This window comes from Chelonoidis abingdonii, chromosome 9 (genome assembly GCF_003597395.2).
Source record: "Chelonoidis abingdonii isolate Lonesome George chromosome 9, CheloAbing_2.0, whole genome shotgun sequence".
Taxonomy (NCBI): domain Eukaryota; kingdom Metazoa; phylum Chordata; order Testudines; family Testudinidae; genus Chelonoidis; species Chelonoidis abingdonii.
The window spans coordinates 6,609,509-6,627,576 of NC_133777.1; the positions used below are offsets into that span (position 1 = coordinate 6,609,509).

The following is an 18,068-nucleotide window of genomic DNA, read 5'->3' on the forward strand; positions in this document are numbered from 1 at the left end:
TATATCAGAGGGATAAATACCAGGGAGAGAGAGGAATTATTTAAGCTCAGTACCAATGTGGACACAAGAACAAATGGATATAAACTGGCCATCAGGAAATTTAGACTTGAAATTAAATGAAGGTTTCTAACCATCAGAGGAGTGAAGTTCTGGAACAGCCTTCCAAGGAGAGCAGTGGGTGCAAAGACATATCTGGCTTCAAGACGAAGCTTGATAAGTTTATGGAGGGGATGGTATAATGGGATAGCCTAATTCTGGCAATTAATTGATCTTTGACTATTAGCGGTAAATATGCCCAATGGCCTGTGATGGGATATTAGATGGGGTGGGATCTTAGTTACTACAGCGAATTCTTTCCTGGGTGTCTGTCTGGTGAGTCTTGCCCACGTGCTCAGGGTTTAGCTGATCGCCATATTTGGGGTCGGGAAAGAATTTTCCTCCAGGGCAGATTGGCAGAGGCCCTGGGGGTTTTTCACCTTCCTCTGCAGCGTGGGATACAGGTCACTTGCTGGAGGAGTCTCTGCACCTTGAAGTCTTTAAACCACAAGTTGAGGACTTCAATAGCTCAGACATAGGTCAGAGGTTTGTTACAGGAGTGGGTGGGTGGGTGAGATTCTGTGGTCTGCGTTGTGCAGGAGGTCAGACTAGAAGATCATAATGCTCCTTCTGACCTTGAAGTCTATGAGTCACTATGGATGCAGGGGGAAGACCATTAGCTGGACCACAGCTATTTCCTACTGCACCAGGGCAAATCAGGCCTATGCTGTCTATCCATCCTACTTAACCTGCCCCCTACCCCATAGCATCTGGGCACCTTGCACCCTTCAGTGCATTTCTCCTCTCAACCTCCTGGGGGGCAGGGCAGTGCTATGGTCACTACAGGGGGAACGAAGGCACAGAAAGACTAAGTGACTTATCCAAGGTCCCTCACAGGAAGTCTGTAGCAGAACAGGAAACAACCTGGGTTTCTTGAGTTCTCGGCCAGTGCACTAACCACTGCACCAGCCTTCCACCAGGGGGCTGGTATCAGTGCAGCTATATGTGTGGCAAAGCCTAGAAGTTTCTGCCCCCATGGGATCTGCCCAGCCTGTTCCTTCTCCCCTGTTCCACATTGTGCCCAGACTAACGCTCTCTTGGATTTATGGTGCATCTTTTATCCTGAAGGATCTCAACGCACCTTACAAAGTTAAGATGATATACAAGGATCGGTTCACCCACCACTAAAATGCAACCTCTGGAATGGAAGGCAGCAGGTGTGTAAGAGCAACACAGCACAACTGTTTAATACATGAAGTGATGGGGAAGGCCATGTCCAACTGAAAGTGCAGGGAGGGTTTAGTGAAGTAGGATGTCATTACTCAAGGGGGAATTTAATCTGGGCATCAGGGTTTTGCCCTTTGATCCCAGGTTCAACTCTTGCAGAAGATACCAGGGGATCTTTAATGGCCATAAACCATCAGGAGCTTGGCTTAACCCTTCTTCAGAAATGGTTTGATACTCTTCCATGGGGGAGCTTTGCTTCCTGATCTCATCAGGGAATCGATCATATCCCCTGAAACATGACGATCAAGAGCTCTGGCCACTTTTTCTCCCTAGCGTCACGGCCTTCACTGCTAGGAAAACCTCTGAAAATATCCTGGCTGCAGGGCAGCCGGTGAGGGAACGGCAGCCACTTGCCCAGCCCTCTCCTTCAGAACCTGGCAGGACAGTGTGAGGCTCCAGCATCCAGCCCTGAACCCCGAGATGAAGCTGCGCTGCCTCTCATGCTGTTACCTGGAGGCGACACTGGAGAAGACCTGGCCATGGCAGCCGGTGAGGGAACGGCGGCTGGTGATGGCAGCAAAGACCTCTTGCTGCTGGTAACAGGCTTCACCATGGCTATTGCTTCCTTGGCCACCTACAACACAGAGGTGGAGACCAACTTCCTGTGAGGGATCAGGCCACTTCCCCGGGCTAAGGGGCTCTCCCTCATCACACCCATGAGCAGGAGCAGGGGACACTGGGTGGCCCATGCGGTGCCCTGCCAGCTATCACTGCGGTTCAGCCCAGACAGTGGCCAGCCTGGGGATCATGCTCTCCTTGGGAGCCCTGACTCTGATCCCGAGCTGGTGGGGACTCTGAATGCTCAACTGCAGAGCAGTATCCCATGCCCCTGCATTTGCCAGGCAAGCAGCTGGACCTCCCCGTCCACACCCCGCAGTGCCCGAGGTTATTGACAGGGAGAAAAGCCGCCTGTGCCTTCCAATCAGCACTTTCATACCGGAGCGGCTGTTGGGGGGCCCGGCGCCACTGACATCTGCCCCTTTAAGATCATCATAGCCTCCTCATGGGGATCCATCTTCTTCACAAAGACCTTCCCACCTTCCTTCCTGCAGAGACAAACAGCCAGGGGCCAGAGCAGGCTCAGTGAGCAGCTTCTGGCGCACGCGCATGTGTGGTAGAGATATACGCACAAGGCCTCATCCCCTGAGCTAAAGGGGTTCCCCTTGAGCCAGCAACAGACTGTTACGGTTCCTGAGACTCTGCTGCTCCAGGGAGATCACAGCCTCCCAGCCAGTGCATCATCCGGGGAGCCCAGCCAGCCCTGCTGCTGCTAATGCATGGCTGGGAAATGCAACCCAGCTGCTGTCCCTGCAGCTTTAAGGATGTGAGCACTAGCCCAGCATCAGACGCTGATGTCTGCAGGGGCTGGGGCAGGAGATCCAAGTTCTGGCCCATCTTTCAGGTCTGGCAGCCCAGGGTCTCACCTGATGGGCTCGGGGAGCCTGGCGGGCCGCTGGCACTGCTTAATGATGTTCTTGATGTGCTGTGTGGGCTCGGGGAAGTGCTGTGAGCTCAGCTTGGCCGGCCGCACCAGCTCACCAGCCCGCAGCCTGGAGGCCGGAGCTGTCGTGGATAGAGGAAGCAAATGGGAGGCTGGGGGCTGAGAATCTCAAGGAGGGGGGTAGGCTCCAGAATTGAAATCCTGCCCCCTGAAGATGGGGAAAGGCTCCTGCTCTGGTTTGCAAGGCTCAGGCTACAATTGTAACTTCTGTCCAGCATCATGCACAAGCCCAGTGCCCCCTGGGCTGCCTCTCCCTGCTGGGCTTCTATCTCCACCTTTTCAGAAATTAGGGTGACCAGATGTCCCGATTTTATAGGGACAGTCCTGATTTTTGGGTCTTTTTCTTATATAGGCTCCTATTGCTCCTCACCTCCATCCCAATATTTCACATTGTCTGTCCAGTCGCCCTTGCAGGAATCTTCCACCACCATGGCCTAGGCTCTGGGACACGCCCTGCAGAGCAGCCACAGGTGTCTGAACAGCTCTTTGCTCCCATCAAGTGTTTGTCATGTGCTGGGGAGAGCTTGAGGCTCCAGTCAGAGACTGTGCAAGCTCCTGTCACCCCTCACGCTTTCCCCCATGCCTGCCTCCCCACCCCCAGCTCCGTCAGTGCTTCCCAGGTCTGACCTGCAGTCCCCACCCCCGCCTAGTCCTGACTTCCCTCACTTCTCTGCCCTGAAATCTTATCTGGAGCACCTGTACCTGTCCTGGGCTCCCCCCACCTGCTCTGCTGATGCCCCTCACTCCCCACCCACAGCCCTCCTGCACTCCCAGCCCTATGGTGGGTCATTTTCAAATAATAGCAGCAAACCACACCAATGGGAACTAGACCCAAAGCCAGGCTCCCCTCAGTGCTAAGCCAGAATTCAAACCCAGGTCTCCAAAGGCAAGCGCTGCCAGGTTAGCCCACGGCACCACTATGCACCTGGGCGGGGCGTCAGCATCCCTCGACAGCCGCAAGCTCGGAGTTGGAAGGAGTTAGAAAGCTGATCTCGGTGTCTCTGTGGGGGTGGAGGGGTGAGATCCCAACCCAAGACAGGTTTTTCCAGGGGAGGCTGTATTTGTGGCTGATCCCTTACCGGCTTTCTGCAAGAGGGCTGCCGTCCTGGCTGGTGTCCCGCTCACAGCCGTCCTCTGGCCAGGGGGAAGGAGAAGCAGTGTGTCACATCAGCAGGCTTTAACGGGAGGGGTTTCTGAAGCACCATTCTAGGAATTATTTGGGGGAAGTGCTGTCCTAGGCAGGAGGCCAGACTATATGATTCCTTCTGGCTTTAGCAGCCATGAAAACTGTCTTGGCGAGGGGTGGCCATGAGGGGGCAGGGCTGTCCAGCTGCTACAGTGGCTTCTGTTTCAATAGGGCCTTTCACCCCGAAGGATTCCAGAGCACTTTAAAGTGTACAGGGATCATTTCACACACACACCCCACTCCTGAAATGCAGCTGCCGTGGAGTGGGAGGGTGCCAAGCAGCCCAGTGCGCTGTAGAACAAGCATGGAGGCAGAAAGGCAATTCTGGCCCAGGTTAGATGGTAAATGCCTTGTCTTTCCTTGTCTGCCCTGGGGTCTTTAACGTCCTCCCAGAGCAAGGAGGGGTGGCGGGAGGAGGGTGGTTAAGGATCCATCGTAACATTTCCACCATAGAAAGCTGCCTGGAGTGGAGTCACAATTACTAGTGTGGGCAGGCGGTATCTGGGCACCCCCCAGGATCCAAGACCTCCGGGAGGCAGAACACACTGGAGCCTTTCCCAGCGCGCAGCCCCACCACCCAACAGCTGGGGGCAGGAAATGAAATGGAGCCCCTTCAGCTGAGAGCGCAGAGGGGAGCTCAGGGAGCCCACAGGAATCATCTGTTGGAATCTGGCCAGGACTGGGGGCTGTGACCCCTCGAGGGGCTTAAATTGTCACCACAGGTCAGGACCTCACTTTTCTCTCTCCAAGCTGGGGCCTCAGGATCAATGCTGATTCCAAAGGGAGAGTGACCCCCATGGCCACACTGGGGCACTGGGGCCAGCACCAACACCCGCTCCCTGTGACACAGGGTCCCCTAGCACCGCACAGGAGCCAGCATGGACTCCCCATCACCTACCCACCTCCCTGCAGCATAGGGCCCCTTTGCACCACACTGGGCCCAGCACCGACTCCCGAGTCACATACCCAACTCCCTGCAGAACAGGATCCCCTATGTAGCCAATTACTTAGTTGATCATTCATGTATTGGGTGTTGTGTGAGGTTAGGATTATAGACTGCCTGATCAGCAGTCAAGGGATAAGTATGCATTAGGTAAGGAGGGTGAAACACAAAGCCTACAGGCTGAGGTCTGTAAGATTTTAGCTTAGCCATACTAGGCCATAAGTAAGTGACTGAAGAATGACCCAATGCCATAAGTTTACGGGAAGGGAAGTGCCAAGGGATGGTATTGTGAAAAATTAGCTGTACGATTAATTTTAGATCACAAAATGCTCTAGTGGCACATTTTTTTCAAACACGTGCCTTAACCGCAGGATACAGGTCCAGAGAATAAAAGGAACTACACACAACCTATGGGAAACAGGGTACCTCCATATTTTGGGGAGACACAATGCAAATAAGGAAAAAGAGGGTTGATACTTTCACGCACAGGCATAGAGGATGAGCTACAGTCAGAATCACATGATAAAAGAGGGTGCCCAGAGTGGGAAAATTGAGCTTCCTATGGGAAAACTCCAGCAGAAGCCATCCCTCTCCTGATAATCCATGAGAGCCCTGTCAGACTCTAACACTCTCTAGGAAGAGGTGAGTACAACTGTAGCTATAATTTGTGCCTGGACAGATGTAGGATGTATCTATCCTTGGATACTCACAACGCTGTTGGCAGCGTTACTACAATAGAGAAAAGATATTAGACATTGTTCTTGTGAATGTCTGTGTTTCTTTCCTTGGTCTTCATGTGTTCCTAGCAGCTCTAGATCTGAGACTAGTGGCAGAGGTAACTCTGCTGAGACCACCGCCACCAGAGCTGAACCCACAACGCCAGTCCTAAATTCACTTTCAATACAAACAAAAGGCTACTCCTAGCACTGCAGTGGGGCCGGCATTCCCTCCGTGTGGGGAGTCCATCTCCCTCACTCCCTGGGGCTTCTATTTCTCTCTTCACGCCCAGGACACACAGCTCCAGGGAGGGTCCATTAAGCAGGGCTAGGGCCATGCCAGCCTATGAGAGAAGAATGAGATGGTCCTGCCTGGAAGCCTGCCATCCGGTGTCCGGCAGCACTCGGCCTCCTTCACTCACTCCTCTCAGCCTCACTCCTTCTCAGGGCTCAGCCGCCTGCAGTGGGGACACGAGATCTGCCAAGAGACACAGGGTCCTGTCCAGCCCTGTTCTATTCCTCACTGGGGCTGGTTTGGGCTCACAGCGGAGAAAAGGGATTTTAGGGCCATATGGTTAACTTCTTGCTCTGACCATGGACTGGGTGCGTTCCCATCGCCCCCAGCAGGGGCACATGAGACAGACCCACCTGCAGCGGCAGTGCTGTGCTGGGCACGCTCTGGACTGTGCTGGGGGCTCTGTCGGCAGGTCTGGGGCTGGTGGCCTGGGAGGCATTGGGAGAGGCTGTGCTGTCCACCTGATGCTGCTGCAGAGCCGTCGCCTGCCTGGTGATCTGACGAGCCTGTGCCGCCGAGGGAGCAGGTGTGAGCTCAGGCTGCACGCTGCCCCATGGCTGGATTCCACCGCATCCTCAGACCCCCCGTCATTCATTCCAGGTGCGCCCACAGGGCAGCACAGAGATGCGAACCAGTGGCCGAGCCCCCTTCCTCCAAGGCTGCTCCAAATCTCCAGCCCCAACCACATCCCGCTTTGGATAGGAGGGGAGTGTTAAAACCCTGACGTCCTTGTGGCCCGTCACCTCTACCACCCCTTACTGCCTCGGGCCTCTGCCCACTCCAGCTCCCCAGTCACTATCCCGGGCAGGGATTTTACACATTTTGAACTAAGGCACTGGAATCGACAAGGGAAAAGCTCCACAGCTCCTGCAGCACTAACATGCGTGTTACGTGTGCTTTACACCTCACCACTTCCCTCTACTGCGCCCCCCACGTCCCCTGGCCCCACTGACCGGGAGCAGGGCCTGCTGCTTGATGTGGTCACGCTGCAGCACCAAGCTGGGATCCTGGAAACCTGCAAATGCAAAGAGGAGGGAGCTGGGATGAAACCAGAACAGGAAGCACTTGCCAAAGGCCGGTGGATAGAGCTGCTGCCTGGGCGTGCCCAGAGAAGGGGGCAGTCCAGCAAACGCAGGAGCCTGGAAGTGTGCACTGGGGCTCAGACACCACGGTGATGGGTGTAGGGCATGGACCTGGAGAGGACAGAGTGGCTGGGAAAGCAGGGGCAGGGTGCACAGCCCAGGGACAGGGGGGCACCTTGCATTGCACTCACTTGACCCCTCTAGACTGTGGCTTCAAAGGGAGCCCTCTCCACCCTTCCTTGGCTGAAGGCCCCATGCTGGTTTGCAGCGCTGCCACCCCTTACCAGCTGGGGCTGGATCCTGTGTGTACCGTGTTCCGAGGAGCCACGTTTTCTGCAGCAGGACAGCTTGCTCACAGCCCATCTGACCGACCGTCCTGGGTGCAGCAATATGGGCATGTTGCTCCCAGAGGCGCCTGCGTTCCAGGCACCACCCTTCTTTGTGGGAAGGATACAGGAATGCCCTTGGCTGGCAGGCTGAGATCTCCACTCACCCCACTGAAGCCCCCTCGATTACTCCAGTCCCAGCCTTCAGCCAATCACCTCAAAGCTGGGGGTGGAGTGGGGAGGTGGGGTAGTTAAGACTCATTTCAAGCCTCAGAAAGGGAAGGCCCCATGGTCACCAAGCCAGCCAGACCCACTGAAATCAGGTGGGACAGAAGGAGATAGACTGTCCCAGCTCCTAGTGATTTCAACTTCCCTGAGGGAATCTGGCCCTAGCATACCCCTATAGCTTCTCTCGGGGCTGTAGCCTCCCCTGGGATGTGCTCAGAGTCCCCTAACACACGCAGCCCTCTGCTCACAAGCATAGGGCAAGCAATCTCCCTGCAGCTCCTTCTGGCCACAGATCTCACACATCCACACACCTGACCTCGCCCCTCCCAGCTGAGGAAGGAGGCTGTGTGGCCTAGTGGATAGGACACTGGACGGAAACTTAGACCTGGGTTCAAGTTCCAGCTCTGCTCTGCCACTGCTTTGCTGAATGACCTTCGGCGAGTCACTTCCCTTCTCATGCCTCAGTTTCCCCATCTGTATAATGGGGACAGTGATCCTGCCCTCCTGTGTAAAGTGACTTAGATCCATGGATGAAAAGCACTAGGCATGAGTTAGGTATTATGATTATTATGATCATCTTCCCCACTGTGCAGATGGGGAAACCAAGGCCCAGAGCAGGGCAGTGACTTGCCTAAGGTCACCGAGCAGGCCCATGGCAGAGCTGGGAATAGAGCCTCTGGCAGGTATTGCCCTGTGCAAGGCCAGGAGGCTCTGCCCACACTCACCAGTCTGCTGGGGCATCTCCATGGTTACTCTGGCACTGCCTTGGTCCACATTGCTGCCCCCCCCTCCTACCCGGCCTCCTCCTTTCATCTTCCGGGAGAGAGCAGCCGGCTTCTCCAAGTCCTGGCACGGGAGAGAGGCGGGAACAGAGCACACAAAGGTTCAAGGTGGCAGGGGCAAGAGCCTTGGTGGCAGGCTGGAAAGTGATCCCAGCCACGGCAGACGAGTGCCAGGGAGATCGAGTGACAGCTCCTTCCCCACTAATGCTGCACTCGCAATGGACAGGTAGGGAACCAAAAGTGAACACGGCTGAGGTTGTAACAACTGAGGTTTCATGCCTCCCAGCTTCTCCCGGGCTAACTTGTCTCCATGCCCGCATTCCGGGAGCCCACCTAATGGTTTTGCCTAGACGACGGCGTCGGCTCCATGCAGCCCTCCCTACTGCAATGTAACTGATCCCCTTCCCGGGGCCTGCCACCTGGCACAGCACAAGAGACAAGAATAAACTCCAGTAACATAATAGCAGGTGACATTTATACAGCATCTTTCCTGCCACTCCCAAAGGGCTACCCCTGCTATGGAAATCTAGCCACCTCTGGGGTGGGAAGGGAAGCGGGAGAACAGAGGCCATCCAGCTCAGATTCTCACCAAAGAGCTGTGGGATCATAGGGGCCCACAAAGCTGCTTAGGTGCCAGAGACTTAAAGCAGCAGTGCTTCCACCCTGGTGCTTAAGCCATTCAGCAGAGACAGCAGATTAAACCCGCCAGCCTTGCTGACACCAGGCATGGGCCTGGTTTGTAAACACTGATTCTGCTGCCCCGTGAATCTAGCCCCAAAGAGTTTTCTGCTGTGGCTCGTTCCCTTCTTACCCCCAGGCGCCTCAGGGTCCTGGGGGGAAACTGCTGCAGTTAAGACAGGGACTCCCTTGATCTATCTATGGTCTTTGCCTGGGCTCCATTTCCCTAGTCACTGGGCCCCCCACAGTCCTTAATGACATCCCCGTGATGTAGGGCAGGGCTCCCAAGCCCCAGCCGTCATTCTTCTCATTCCCAACAGGGAACTGACCTTACCCCATTCCCATAGGACAGGACCGGGTCAAACAGACTGTCCAGGTAACGATCCAACCCCTTGTGCGTTCGAGCTTCGCTGACGGTGTCAGAATCTGCTGTTGGGGTCACAACAGGCAGAGGAAGAGTCAGCTGAAGAGGAAGGTGTTGGCTGACTAGTGCCTATTGCTTCCAAACGCTTCCCAGGTTCATGGGCTAATGGCCCATAACCGCGAAACTCCCTGCACTCCAGAGTCTGTAGCTGGATAATTCCATGACCATGGTGCCATTAACATCTCTGCAGGCTAAAGCGGGGGTGACCAAATCTCATGCTTCAGGGCATCGGGTCAGAAGGGCCCTCAAATGCCCCTCCTCCACAGAGACAGGAGTGGTCAGGTGCATTGTGGGAAGGGTTGCCTTTTTCTAAAGCAGGGCTGCCCTGGGCGGGGGTGGGCAAGTGGGGCAATTCGCCCCAGGCCCCAGGCTCCGCAGGGGCCCCCACGAGAATATAGTATTCTATAGTATTGCAACTTTTTTTTATGGAAGGGGCCCCCAAAATTGCTTTGCCCCAGGCCCCCTGAATCCTCTGGGTGGCCCTGTTCTAAAGCCCCAGGCCAAGATGGTTTTGAGCGGATCCTGAAGTGAATGGGAGTTGCACTGCTTTGTCTGTGGAAAGAGGGGCCCAGTCTGGGGGGAGAAGGCTACAGGAAGGAGAGTTTGACTCTTACCACGACTGTAATATCCATCTGAGTCAGGGGTGTTTGGAGGTGGCACAGTGGGGGCCTTTGTGAGTGGGGGAGGAGGGACTTCCTCGTCCGAATCCAAGCTTTGTCCGAATACTCTACAGAGAAAAAAAGGAGGGGAGGCATAAAGAGGAAACAGCTGTTTAATCTCCACCCCTCATTGCTTTCTCTTCCTATGCTGGTGATCACAGGCAGTTGCTGGCATCATCACTGCTGGAGATGCGCTGAGGTGGAGACCCTGCGTGCAGCCAGCTCTGAGGCAGGGCTAGGCTGAGGGTCTGGCAATGGGCTCTCATCCCACTATGCCCAAACACTCCTGCCAGCAGCTGATCTTGCAAGATTTCTGCCCTTCCAGACACCTAAGGTCAAAGTGAGCCAGTGGCCCAGATGTGATAAGATCCCAGCTGTTCCTGGTTCTCAGTCCTATGCTTCGCTACCTCCAGAAGCCACACCTCCCTCCACAGGCCACACCCACTCATCTGGCCACGCCTCCTTCTGATGGCCACACCTCACGCCTCTCAGAATGCATTTGCAGTGCATGCAGGGGTACATATGCTGCACACTATGCAGCTGTCATAAACAGATAGCTAAGGATTAATGTTTCTTTTACCTGTAAAGGGTTAAGAAAGGGAACCATACACCTGACCAGAGGACCAATCAGGAAACCGGATTTTTCAAAGTTCAGGGAGGGAATGTTTGGGTGTGTGTCCTTTGTCTGCTTCTACTGTTCTTCCGGTCCGTCTCTCAGCTGATTGAGAGGGATGTCTTTCTATCGGGTTCAAAGTGAGCTTCGTAAATTTTCTGTTTCCCCAGTTGTAAGTACAGGTATAAGACAATAGGCTTTTTTGTTTTTTTGTATTTTCATGTGTTGGTAGTTGGCGGTGGAATGTTTAATTTGTATTTCTTTTTGAATAAGGCTTTTATTCATAGTTTTCTTTTTAAGCAATCGGACCCTGTATATTGTTTATCTGATACAGAGAGATTTTTTATGTTCTTTTCTTTTTTCTTTTTATATAAGACTTTTCTTTTTAAGACCTGTTTGAGTTTTCTCGTGGGTAGTGCTAAGGATGAAAGGGAAGGCGGAAATATTCTCTTTCGTGTGTTAGATCGATGTGAGGTGGATCTGAACAGCCTTCCAGGGGAGAGAAGGGGGGGAGGAGAGAGATACTTAATCTCTCGGGTGCATGTGGTTTCAAGGACTGTGAAGCTGGTGTATCTTTCCGGGGAAGCTGGGATGGGGTAAAGAGGATTACAATGTGGGGAGGGTTATTTCCTTTGTGTAAGAGCTCAGGGCATCATGAGTTGCGTGGGTCCCCTTATGGGGAACTTTTGGGGAGACTCCGAGGAGGTCAGAGCCCTGGAAATTCCTGGCTGGTGGCAGCAATATCAGATCTAAGCTGGTAATTAAGCTTAGAGGGTTCATGCTAGCTTCTCAGTTTATGAACGCTAAGGTTCAAATCTGAGTAGGAAGCTACGACAGCAGCTGAAGGATCAGGAGCTTCAAAGGGGCCCAGTGCTCTGGTAGCTGTCCCTTTAAAAGCAGGGCTGCTGTGAAGGGCGTCCAGATGCTCCAAGCGGCTCTGGAATAGGTCTGCACATTGGGATTCTGATCTCCCCCGCAGCCGCTGGGAGCTCATGGGCCCCCGGGCCCAGCCGGGCTCTCCCCCCTAGGCTACTCAGCATCCTCGGATACCTACGTGCTGGTGGCACCGCTGCCCTTGTCTGCCCCTTCTGAAGCAACGATGAAATAAGATTTCTGCTTGGGGAAGCCCCTGGGGAGCTCCAGGTCGGAAACAAGGTCCAGGATGTAATCGTGGCCAGCCAGCTCAGCCCACTGGGTGCCATCCTTCATGGAGATGGACCAGCCCCTCCAGCCTTCCGTCAGCCCCCTGCAGGCAAAGCACAGCCTCTGAGGCAGGAGAGCGCACCCCTGAGGGGGGACGCAGCGAGGAGGAGACAGAGCAGGCCCAGGGCAGGCCTTTGTGGGGTGAGCCCTGCCTGCTCAACCCCACCACTAGGCCAGGCCTGGCCCTCCGTGCATCGGGACATCAGCAGCTGCTCTGATATTCACCCCCGAACACACACCCACAGCTGCCGAAATAGAACCAGGGCCCACCAGCTCCACAGCCAGCAGCTGCTACGATACCCCACAGCTCTGCTGGGGAAGGGCTCATTGCTTTGCACCCAAGGGGCTGCATATGGCTAGAGATGAGGCCTGAACAAGCCCCCTTGCTCCCCAGATCTGGATGGACCCTGCCCATTGGGAATCTGGATCCAAATTGTGTAGGTTAGCTATTCACTGCTTCTTACATGACTAGAGAGCCGCACCCTAGCCGGCTCTGGCTAGCACAGCGTGGGACAAGGGCTTTCACGGTCCCTGTGGGACACAGAGCAGACAGATCCATGGGGCAGGTGGTTGGGATGCTGGCCATCCCCAGCAGGGCCAAAGCCCGCCTACCTGTGCTTCAGCACGTCCCCTGCCAGCTCCTCCCCTGTGCTCCAGGAATGGATTGGGCAGGAGAAGCGGTCACCTGAGAAGTTAAGAGCAGACAGTCAAATCGTTGCATGTTACCGAGCAGTCAAACCCCAGCCCTGACCCATGCATCCCCCACCTGGGGTCTGTTTGGGTACATGGGGCAGTGAGCGCACACTGGCAAAACTGCCCCCGGGGCTGGGGAGGGAAAGAAGGGCCTGGGGAAGGGATGGAAACAGAGGACGGTTAAGGCTAAATGAGGGCCGGGGTGCACCCAAATTTGGGTTCCCCCAAATTTCTGAGCCCCCACTACCTCACCCCCATCCCATTTTCCCCTTGCACATCACTTCCCACACTGCCTCTGCCTCTCAGTCCTGATCTCCCCTGCAAGCGCAGTGGCCTAGCCACCAGCCTCCCTGCTTCCCCCACACCCCCGCACTCTGGGGCCGGTTCCCCAAGATCCTGGCTTTATATGCCCCAAAGAGCCCAGAGTCTGGGCCACGTTCTGTCTTCACTAACCCCCGTGCATCCCCACTGAGCCATGGGGGTGTGCGCGGCATGCCAGCCAGGCCCACCAGCGTCTGGCCCACCAAGGCAGTGGCATCACCTCTCCCTGCAGCCGCCCTCGATCCCCCTTGCCCTTCAGGCTGTCTTGACCAAGGCCCCTGGGTTCGTCCCAGAGGCCCCTCACCATTGAAGGAGTAGATGTCCAAGGCCATGCTTGCTCTCTGCCTGTTGGCCATCCACTCGAGCAGCGACGGTGGGTAGGCCCGGGCCATCTCGGGGCCAAGCTGGGACCTCAGCATGGCCTGCATTAGCTTGTGCTGGCACAGCGGCTTGTAGCCATCAAAGGCGTAGTCGGAAACAAACCTACACAGGAAGGACGGACATTGTGGGAGGGGGCTGGGCCAGCAGGACATGCATCTGCACAATGGAGCAGGACCCAATCTCCTTTGACTTTCACTGACTTGTGCTCTCCAGGCCACGCCACGGGCCACCTGGAAGCCCTGATAGAGCTGTGAGGCAGGGGCATGTCTCTGGCTGTGCATCCAACAGCCCCAACCTTTCCAGGTGCTGATGGACTACTCTGTGCTTAGTGTGAGTGCTGATGTCTCCCCCTAGAGGCCAGACCAGAGATTTCAATAGCCTCCTGCTGCTGCACAGCTAAAGGAGTTCCTGCTTTAGCTCAAGGGGTACAAGCCAGAGGTTTTGAGGCAGAGGGTTGCAGGTTTGAGCCCTGCCGAGAAGCTGTATGTGCGGATGCCCTTGATTCCCATACGGTTTGCTGGCAGCTAAGAGGGCTAGAAGAAGCCCAAGATTGGGACCATCAGAGGGTTGTTTATCTCTGTTCCATGGGCTCTTCTGGGCTCCCTCACGGCCTCTCCCCAGCCCTAGTGCTCACTTGAGCAGGTGTTTCTCCAGGTCGGCAGAGGGGGCAAAGCTGCTGAGGCAGGCGGCCAGCAGGAGCCAGCCCCGCTCCTCGTTGTTGACGTTTGTGTTGCGCCACACCTGGTTGGCGATCTGAGCCAGGATCTCGTCCCGCAGGCCCGGCGCCGAGAGCCCCTTCTGCACGATGTAGTTCCCAAACAGATTCTCTGGGGTCCCACTGAGGTGCGGGTCACCCATGAAGCGCAGAATCTATCGCCGAGAGAGGGGTCAGGAGATATGGGATACCAAGTAATGGTCAGAAATCTCTCCTTCCCTTCCCCCAACACGAACAGGCTTCCCTGCTCTTTCCAGGGGTGCCCCCAGAAATTTTTCTCCTTGGAGGCATCATCAATCTCCATGGAGCCATCCATGCTGCAGCAGCTGGTCCCAGCACCACACACAGCCCCTGCCTTTGTGCCCAGCCTGCCCTGGTGCAGTGTCACTCCCCATCCCTGACAGGGGACAGGGGTGGCAGGTCCCCGGGCAGAGCACTGGTGCAGGAGCTGGCCCTCCTCCTGAAGAGCTTTCTCTCCCAGCCCCATCACCCTGGGCTCTGAGTGGGCTGGTTTCATCCCTTTGGAGATAGTGGGTCAAGATCTTTAGCATCACCCGTCATGGGCGCTGGGCTGGTGCTGGAGAAGCCATGAGGTCCCATAGCAATGCTGTGAACTCTTGGTGGTCTTTTTCTCTCCATCCCTGCTGAAAGGCCCCTCTGAGCATGTGCCTGTTGCCAGGTCAGCAGTCAGGCCAGGGATCAGGGGCTGGAGGCAGGACTTGAGGGGACATCCCAGGCCTCTAGCCCAAACTGATTTATGGACTTATGCCCATTAGCCATGAATCCTCCTACCCCTTGGATGGACGGACCCTTGCTCCCTTCCCTCTGCAATCCCCAGACCACAAGAGGATGCTCTGGACAAACCAGAGGCCTTGGGGATGAGGCCAGGAGATGCTGTGAACTCCGACCTACCAGCTTGAACAGACTGAGTGCTTCCGGCACCAGCTCCTCCTCCAACTGGGTCAGCGGGGACACCAGTGGCATGGTAAGCATCCCGAACGACGGCTCCTGCAGGCCAAAAGAGGACAGGCTCATTGAACTCTGCTGCAGGGATTCAGCAACACTCAGGCTATGAGCAGCCATGAAGGCCAATGATGGGCAAGGCCCATTGCAAGGTCCTGGCTGGAACGTGACTAAAGGAATGTTACAAAATCCCCCAGCACCGAATTTCTAATCCCGGCATGTTCTGCTGGGAAGTGACGGGGGTAGGGCAGCATCCCGCTGTAGAAAAATAGAACGGTCTGTCAGACAGCAGCCCTATGCGGGCACACACCACTTCCACGAGATAGGCACAGGCCAAATGCCAACCGAGGGGCCACATTCTGCTCTCAGACACAGAGTGACTCCATCACTCCAGGAGCAGTGCGGAGAGCAGGACCTGGCCCCTGTGGACCAACAGATGCTGTGCACAATCTCCTGGGAAGAGAAACGTGTGAGTCAACAAGATCTTCTGGACAAAAATGCAAACATTTGCCTGTGGATTGTGGCATCCTGCTGTATGCGAGACCCGAACAACACACTGGACTAGAACAAAACCGGCTAGGATCCCAGCCCGGGCTGAGTGAAACCCAGAAAGCACATGGCACACACAGGGCAGGGCAGGGATGTTGATTCAGTGATCAAAGGGGAGCTGGTAGCAGAGAGAAACATGCTTCCTTTCTCCAATCGTCTGATTTTCTCTCAACTGAGTCCCTTTAAGCTCAGGCCCATTCACAGACGCTACAATCTGCCTGGAGGGAGCCCCTTGCATCCAAGCCTCAGTGTCCTCCGTGCTCAGCATGTCACAGGATCAGGCCCCTCCTAACTTCCCTGGGAGGTCAGTAAGCACCACTCGCCCTGTTTTGCAGCCAGGGAAAGCACAGGTAAGTAACTTGCTGAAAGTCACTCAGTGAGTCAGTGGCAGAGGCAGGAAGAGACTCCAGAGTCCTGACTCCCCGGCCCCTGCTGTAACCACTTAACACTCCCTCCCAGAGCTGGAGGAGAGCCCTGGAGTTTTAACTCCCAGCACACTTTCTAACCACTAGGATTGACTCCCTCCCAGAGACAGGAATAGAACCCCGGTGTCCTGGCTTCCGGTCCCAGCTAACTACCAAGCATTACTCCCTCCCTAAACTGCCCGTTCTTTAGAGGGCGCGGGGTGGCTCAGGGGGCTGCTCAGTGCCTCCCTTACCTGGAAGTGGACCCGCACGTACTTGGCCATGGGGTAGTTGTTGATGTCAAGTGGCAGGGTGAGCTGGGAGTCCGTTTGCAGTTTGGGCGCAGGGACTGGAACGACGCACTGAGCATTCACCGGCTTGTGAGCTGGGGGAGAACAGAGGCACCAGGAGTCAATGGGGTCGGGAGGAGGAGAGGCTCCAGCCCCTGCCGCTGGCTTAGGCAACAAACAGACGCTCCCTGGGGTGTCTCAGCCTGGGATCCTTCGGCTCCAGGGCACGGCAGAATCCAATTCACGTTGGTGCAGCCAGGAGGCTGGACTGAGCGCCTTCTGGGGGCAGGGCAGAGACAGAGCTTGCTGACTCTTTCTGGAGACTTCTAGACCAACGTGGCCCAGCTAAACCTCACAGTATTCCACGGGGAAACTGAGGCCCAGAGGCCAATGACAGAACTGGAAATAGAACCCAGACATCCTGAACCCTGTCCCATGCTTTAACCACTAGACAGCTCTACCTAGAATCAAGTGTGGTTGGCCCCCTGCTGCCTCTTCTCTGGGAAGGGGTCACTGTAGTTGCAGACTTGGTCATGATAACAGCTTCCATCTCTAGCCGGGTTTTCTCCCTGAGGCTCCCAAGGCATTTAACAGGCTGGGGGACAGGTCCTTTTTCTCCACTGCATCCTTGTGACTCCCTTGGGGTGCTAGGGGTGCAGTAGTTGGCTAGAATTTGACCCCCTAGATTTAGGGAGCTCCTCACCTACCATTGCAGGGCAACCACCTCTGGGGTGGAGTCTGGCATCTGAGCTGCACAAGAGCAGGCAGATGCTGAGTAGAGCAGTCTTGGGTTAACAACCCTATGGGATTGTCCGCAGAGACAGGAGGCCGGTGCTGCTGAAGCTGACTTTGCTAGTGGCCTGGATCCCCACTGGGCCATTCCCAGCTGCTCTGACCTAGCCCTCTGTGGGAAATGAGCGCTTACCTGCTGCCTGCTCCAGCAGCCCCGCCAGCTCAGCAGAGACTTCCAGGTGCGTTACATCCACCACTTCCCTCTTGGTCAGCTCCTGAGAGCAGAGCACAGACACCTGTCACCATCCATGCTCTCCTCCGGTGCTGAGCTGGAGCGCTGGATGACCTAACAGGCTTCCCCCCACATCACCTCTCTAGGTCCAATCCCCTGCGCAGGCTGGGCTCCCAGACCACAGCCGTAGCAGGGCCCAGGAATGGAGAGACGGCCACCTGCTTCGCTCAGCCAGGCCCTGAGCCCTTCGACTATCCTAGCCAAGCATAAGGATGAGGGTAAATCCAGCTAATATAGGCAACAGCGGAACGTGACTCAGAACTGCTCCAGTGGGCAGCTACCGTAACCCCACCGTCAGCCCAGGCACACCTCACCCACCACACAAACAAACACAAAAACAAAAACAAACACACTCACACACACACACAGAGTGGCACTGGCATGCACCCCCCACAGCCGTCCAATGTGAGCCCTCTACCTACTTCAGCATGCATCCATCACAACTACACACCAGTGCACTCACGCACCCACCACTGCATGTGCTACACACACACTTCACACGTGCACGCACCAGCATGGGTGCACTTGAGCCCACCAGGCATTACCTGCTCAGCCTTTTTCTTCTCCTCCTCCGCCCGCCTGCGAGCCTCCTCCTTCCTCTGAAACCAGAGCACATTGGCACGTGGAGAGCAGCAGCGACACACACCTAGCTGCCTGCTGTGCGAATGGCTCTGGTTGCCTGGGCCTGGTTGCTTGCCCGCTAGGAATCTGGCCGGGATGGGAGGGGCGCGGGAGGATGATGCGGGAATGAAGCCAAACCAGCAAGATC

At 55.7% G+C, this 18,068-nt stretch overlaps 1 protein-coding gene across 1 annotated transcript in view; it reads right to left on the reverse strand.

Moving 5' to 3' along the window:
• Window positions 1-18,068, reverse strand: part of MYO15A (myosin XVA) — a 90,159-nt gene that overhangs the window by 38,172 nt on the left and 33,919 nt on the right. The window contains 17 exon segments of the mRNA XM_075069069.1: window positions 1,808-1,897; window positions 2,267-2,369; window positions 2,748-2,886; window positions 3,904-3,958; window positions 6,318-6,470; window positions 6,918-6,979; window positions 8,326-8,446; window positions 9,395-9,486; window positions 10,099-10,211; window positions 11,811-12,002; window positions 12,572-12,644; window positions 13,278-13,456; window positions 13,989-14,224; window positions 14,982-15,077; window positions 16,240-16,347; window positions 17,148-17,282; window positions 17,845-17,892. Coding sequence (XP_074925170.1) covers window positions 1,808-1,897; window positions 2,267-2,369; window positions 2,748-2,886; window positions 3,904-3,958; window positions 6,318-6,470; window positions 6,918-6,979; window positions 8,326-8,446; window positions 9,395-9,486; window positions 10,099-10,211; window positions 11,811-12,002; window positions 12,572-12,644; window positions 13,278-13,456; window positions 13,989-14,224; window positions 14,982-15,077; window positions 16,240-16,347; window positions 17,148-17,282; window positions 17,845-17,892 — 1,995 coding nt within the window.